At 39.1% G+C, this 6,048-nt stretch overlaps 1 protein-coding gene across 10 annotated transcripts in view; it reads left to right on the plus strand.

The window, feature by feature from the left end:
• chl1b (cell adhesion molecule L1-like b) overlaps nt 1-4,328 on the plus strand; it is a 91,042-nt gene extending 86,714 nt beyond the window's left edge. For 9 of the 10 annotated variants that reach the window (XM_088083726.1, XM_088083721.1, XM_088083731.1 and 6 more), the window contains one exon: nt 1,637-4,328. In XM_088083726.1, the coding sequence (XP_087939852.1) occupies nt 1,637-1,841 (205 nt within the window). In that variant the 3' untranslated portion in view covers nt 1,842-4,328. The remainder of the gene's footprint in view (nt 1-1,636) is intronic. The other variant, XM_088083740.1, reaches the window with a different exon arrangement.
• The last annotated feature ends 1,720 nt before the right edge of the window (nt 4,329-6,048 follow it).

Here is a 6,048-nt window from a genome sequence, read left to right on the forward strand (position 1 = left end):
TATAAACAAAATGTCACACGTCGATGCATATTAGAACTAACTAAAATATTTGTCATAATATTGAAACAGATTATTGGAATAATTTCATTGCATAGAACAAAATGTCATGACTTTTCCAAAACTTTCAATGATTTTTACTAATTTCATGACTTTTACAAGCCTGGAAAGTGTCGTGAAATTCAATGACTTAACCAGGTTTTCTGTGACCATAGGAACCGTGAATAGAGTACTTCATTTGATACCTTTTTTTTTTTTTAAAAAAACTTTATTAAACACCCATCATAGGAATGAAAGTATTCAGCTGCATAAAACGACACCAGATGCCACGGGCGTGTAGTATGGCCATTCTTTCAAATGTTTTTGTGGCAACTCGGAGCGAACTGCAATCTTCTTCCAATACACTGTGCTCAACTTCACCACACCACAGACTGGATGGGTTTCAGCTATCAACATGTTGCAGAAGAACATGCCCTGGCCTGAAGATAAGCAATAAATAATTTTTCAAAAGGTTTTAAGAGTATTACCTGAAAATAAGAAAAAAAACCCAACCCTAACCTGAAAAACACAAATATATATATATATATATATTAGGGCCGGGACTCGATTAAAAAAAATAATCTAATTAATCAGAGGCTTTGTAATTAATTAATCGAAATTGATCGCATTTTAATCGCATATAAATATTTAGGTGATATCTGAGGCTTGATGTGCTGCGGTGATTCGCAAACTCCTTCTTGCATAATTTGCACACAACCGTGCTCTTGTCTACGCTACCATCCGCCCGCTTTTTAAAACAAAATTTCCCATCCATGGGGCCAACCAAAGCAGTCTCATCTGCTTCTTCGTTCATTGTTGTTGTCTGTAGCATGGATGGTCTGAAGTCATGAACGGTAGGTGGTGCGCTAGTATAATCGGTCTCCCGGAAACTCATCAAGTGAGAAAGGTTCCGCGGTGCAAAAATTGGTGTGATTAAAATGCGTTAATTTTTTTAACGCATTAATTTTTGTGTAATTAATTAATCGTGATTAACGCGTTAAAGTCCCAGCCCTGATATATATATATATATATATATATATATATATATATATATATATATATATATATATATATATATATATATATATATATATATATATGTTTTGGGATAATTTTCTAATAATCCACCCCTCTTTTTTAAAGGTAATTTTCACATCACCTTTTACCTTTTACTTATTTCTTTGTGGGAGGTTATTGCCTTTTCCCCCCATGTTTTCAAAAGAAGTCAAACCAATTTGCTTCGATTTCAAAGGGTGGAATAGCTTGTGAAAGGCATCTGAATGCAGCAAAGGAAAAATGATAAGGATCCAGGTTTCAAAAGGTTAATGCCCCCCCCTCAGTATTCCATTTCTCTTCAAGTCATCACTTTGTCAAATGCATTGATGCACGCACAGTGTGATGATTAATATTGTCTCAACATGTGCGTTTGTTTGATTATTTGCTGTCGGTCAGCAGAGAGGCTAATGTCAGTGACAGAGGCTCATCGTAGAGGTGATAGCAGTGATAGCAGGAGCCTGCACCTCCATCCCCTCCAATAAGCCATAGAGTGAAGCCATGGGTGAAATGAGGTGATTCTAAATCCACTGTGCCGCTCTTGCAGTGACAACGACGAGAAGCCACTGAAGGGCAGCCAACACTCACTGAGCAGAGAGATCAAAGCAGGGGACAGCGGAGACAGCCTGGTGGACTACGGCGACGAGGATGCTCAGTTCAACGAGGACGGCTCCTTTATTGGCGAGTACGCCGGGCGAAAGGAGAAAAGGGCGTCTGCTGAGATCAAAGCCACCATTCAGACCCCGGCGTGAGGAACGGAACGGCCATCCATCCTCTCCCGGACAACGTTTTCATTAAACCTGCTGCGAGGAACAAATGAAAGAGGACACAGACATTATCCATACCGAGCACAAGTTTTGTGTCAAATGTAATGCGTCATTGCCAACTGCACACTGCCACCGTCATTTTATAAAGCTCTGTTTTGTCAAGTTGCAACAGACGACCATTACTAAATACTGTGTATATATAGTGTATATTGTATGTGCGGAGTGTCGTTTTTTTTATAATTATTATTACACACAAAATGTAGAGGGCTTGGATTTTCTTTTTATTATGTCCATTACTTCAGCTGCAGTGCCGTTTGTAGAAATGTTAGGACATTTCACTCTCCATTGCACATCGTTATATGCAGCTCTGCCTCTGATGTCATCTTGTAGCAGACCACAGATACAGGAAGTGGGGATATCAAGTTGATATTTTTCAATTGGAGCATATGTTACTGACCTTTTCTATTTGAAAGTGATTCATTAAATATGATGTAAGATGTGTATAAAGGTTGCCTATTAACTTATTTTTTTTTCCACTGGTTTTGTACCTGACAAAGTAACAATGACATTTACATATCATAAACAGTGATTCTAGAGTCATGAATCTCCCTGTGATGTTGGAGAATAAGATAAGAAGAAGTTTAGTATTTTGATCCATTGGACAGTTTGAATTACAGACCTCAGTCTGTGCTTACTGTTACAGCTCCATTAACTGCTACAGTATGAAAATATCTTGGAAATGTAATCAGTTATAATTTGCGATTTATCTGATTTTTAGAATTATAGTAAACCAATCATTTACCTTTTTAAAAAAAATCTAAATTTGTATTAAAACTACCAGTACACTGTTGAATCCAGTTTATAGACAAAATATTTTACAATGCAACTCTTTGCCAATAGCTGGTGCTGCAAATGAAGTTGCTCTGAAAACACAATCCACAGTCTTTATAGGAATAGTTTGACTTATTGGGAAATTGGCGTTGGAATTTATACCACTCTCATGTCAACAGTAAATATGTAGCACTCAGTTAGCTTAGCAATAAGCCTGGAGACCAAGGGTCAACTTACGGGGCTAAAAAAAAAGGAAGTCAATGCAGAAGTGCCAAAAACTGCAGTTCCGCTAATAGCCATTAGAGGCTGGCTCCAAAAGCGAGTCAATCCACATTGTCCCCACGTTAAAATGCCCAACTTTACAGCACAAGTTTACAGCATGATGCCAAAGCACAGTTTTGGTCACTAAAGTTAATTTCTCCATTTTGAAAAACTGTGCGTTAAGTAAATTTTTGTATAACTTAAGTTACGTATAGTTCAGGGTGTTTCATAGTGAATGGAAAGAATGGCCCACCTTACTCTGCCTTCGCTGCCTCTCTTTGGCTTACCCAGACATTCTTACATTAACCCTAACCATTCCCACTCCTCTTGCCTATGCCGAACCAATCCAACCAACAAGAGCAACGAGCACAGGCCAGTCATAGCAAGGGTAGGAAGGGTCATTCCTTCGCTAGAATTTGCAAATTTGTCTCCTCCGCAGCTCCACCCTTTTGTCTCAATATGTTCAATTCTGGCTCCAGAAAAAAACCCAAGATGACGACAGCCAAGAGGCCGAACTCCAAGTTTCAAAAAAGGAGCCCAAAAATCAATGGGTGATGTCACAGTAGCTACATCCAATATTTCCATTAATCTATGCTGGAAACACTAGTCGCAAAGCTACAGGTTAGCAGCTGGTTAGCTTAATTTAGCGTAGAGACTGGAAACAATAGTCTCAAAGGTTTAAAGAAAAAAATCTTATTGGCAAAATTATGTACCCCAAAACAGCAAACTATTCCCATAAGGCAGTTTTCCACTGATTTAGTATTGTAATTCTATAATGTTGTGGGATATCTGGTGAAATATGTAAAAAGAAAAAAAAGGGTTAAAAACAGCAGCAGTCCCTAGTTTAGCTTGAGTTCCCAGAATCCTACACCTCCCATTATTGATCTTTCTCTCATCAGTAAGATGCTGTCGAAAAAAACGCCCAAGACTTAAAGCCTGCATTTACATAACCCTGGTGACATCACTATGACATCATCAGAGTTAAATTTCCAGACTTGACAAAGCATCTCCAAAACCACTGAACATTATGTTCACATTATGTGTGAATTGGTGGAGTGCCCCTTTAAGAAGAAAGTGCACAGTAGCAGTAATGGATTACAGACTTGTATTTGTAATCAGATTACTGTGGTCTGGTTGCATGCTTAACACCCCACCCTGCTGAAACACATTAGACTGTAGTCACTGTTGCATCAGTTTTAACAAGCCTTACTGTCACTTTGAATATACTGCCATTCAACACACAGTCATTATGTTGTTCAGCGTTAACACTTAGCACCATGATGAGAAATACTGCAATGTTTTGTAAAAGAAATTCAGCCATTGCATGTTAAGAATGTTAATTGGTGTTTTTTGATGTTATTAAATTGCTTTACTTTCTTACATCCTGGTAATGGTCTGACTGCCTGTTTGGTCCCAGCCATCGCTAACAGAGGATTATTAATGTTCTTGATACCTGCAGTAGTTTGTGCGCCCCCACAGATGAAAACATGACTGAATAAATCTCTGAGTCCACCTCCTGTCGGCAGTAAAATATGACTTAAGAGAAAGTAGTGCCTGCTGAAAACATCCTCATTCCCTCTGAATAAAATAGAAGATGTCTGACAAATTGTTGCCATTTGTGGTATGACTTTAAGAAAAGTGGAGCTGGGGTCAAGTCTCTGTCTGAGTTGAGCTTCTTGTTTGATTACTTTGGCTACGGGAGAGAATCATGAGAAATCAAAGGAGTGGGCTCAGACAGGCACTGGATCACGAAGCGAGGGCTGTAATCATGTCTGATGGTTGATAGTAGGGAGTGGAGAGTGTCACTGTGAGGGGTTCTCACCGTGTGGGTCACATCTGCCTCAGGTACGCTGTCATCACTCAGCCAGCTTTGCCTTCGCTGCAGCCGTCAGAGGCTTCAGTTCTCACATGTACGACCTTCAGGTGTTGACAATAGACCCTATGGAAGCCATTTTTGAAGGTCCTTGTCTCTCTGGCAACAATGAACAGCTGGACGTGTCGCTACATATGGCATCCACGCTGGGGGGAGCTACTTACAGAGCTTAATTCTGCATCACAACAATTACTGCTCTCTGGAGAGAGTGAATTACATCACAGTGTGAGAAATACAGTTTGGACAAAGCCTCTTAGAGAAAATACTTTGAAAAAGACAAGATGATACAAGGATTTGTCTGTAATACAACATTCTCATGGCCTCATGTACATAGTTATGTGACAAGTCCTTCTATCCATTTTGGCTGTGAAGTGCCTACTTCCTACTATAGTGTTGCAGTACACAAGCTTAGTCTTGGTCTTGACTCTTTTTTTTGGTCTGACCATGTTATTTAGACAACGAACTAATACACCATGGAAGAAAGATCCATACAACATAGTAAAAATAGCTCTAAACACACGATGTAAAGCTGCTCTAAGTCGAGCCACAGAGTGCAGCTACCATTCTCACTTTGTGTCAGCATCAGGAGGAGTTAATAATCCGTGTATAGAAGAAAAGTCAAACGAGACATAAGAGCCACACTGCAATAATGAGTCCTTAATGCTCATCACCTCCCACCACCCTTATTGTTATAGCATTTAGCTTTGTGCATGTGCGTGTGCGTGCGTGTGCATGTGTAGATCCCCTATATGTTTGAAATAGGCTACTGGAGCTGCATGTTACATCAGTTTATGTTCAACCAAGGCTTCTTTTTCTTTTAATTCCATGACTTAAGAATTGACATAGCATAATGCTAGTGGCTTTATTCATTAGAGTCTAATGAAGTGATACTCAGCTTATGGCCTGAGGACCATATCTGGCCCCTGGTGTCAGATATGGTCTGGCACCAGGGGCCAGTTAAACTGAAAGTAATTGAGTTTAACATGGATAGGAAAAATGTATAACTGAGGATTTGGTTAATTTACTCATAAACAAGATAGGATGTAAACAATTACATGAATAGTTAAGATGAAGTTTTCTAATTAACAAAGCAAACCTTGGGTGAAACTAAATAAAAAGCACGGGTTGTGCCTTTTTTTGGCTTCTTTATCTGATTGGTTAATGTAGGTAGTCTATCAATCAAGCCACCTTTTGTGATTGGTTGTAAGTGAGGAAATGAAGGTGAGA

The sequence above is a fragment of the Plectropomus leopardus genome, chromosome 2 (assembly GCF_026936395.1).
Source record: "Plectropomus leopardus strain MGB_pleo_1.0 chromosome 2, ASM2693639v1, whole genome shotgun sequence".
Classification (NCBI taxonomy): Eukaryota; Metazoa; Chordata; class Actinopteri; order Perciformes; family Serranidae; genus Plectropomus; species Plectropomus leopardus.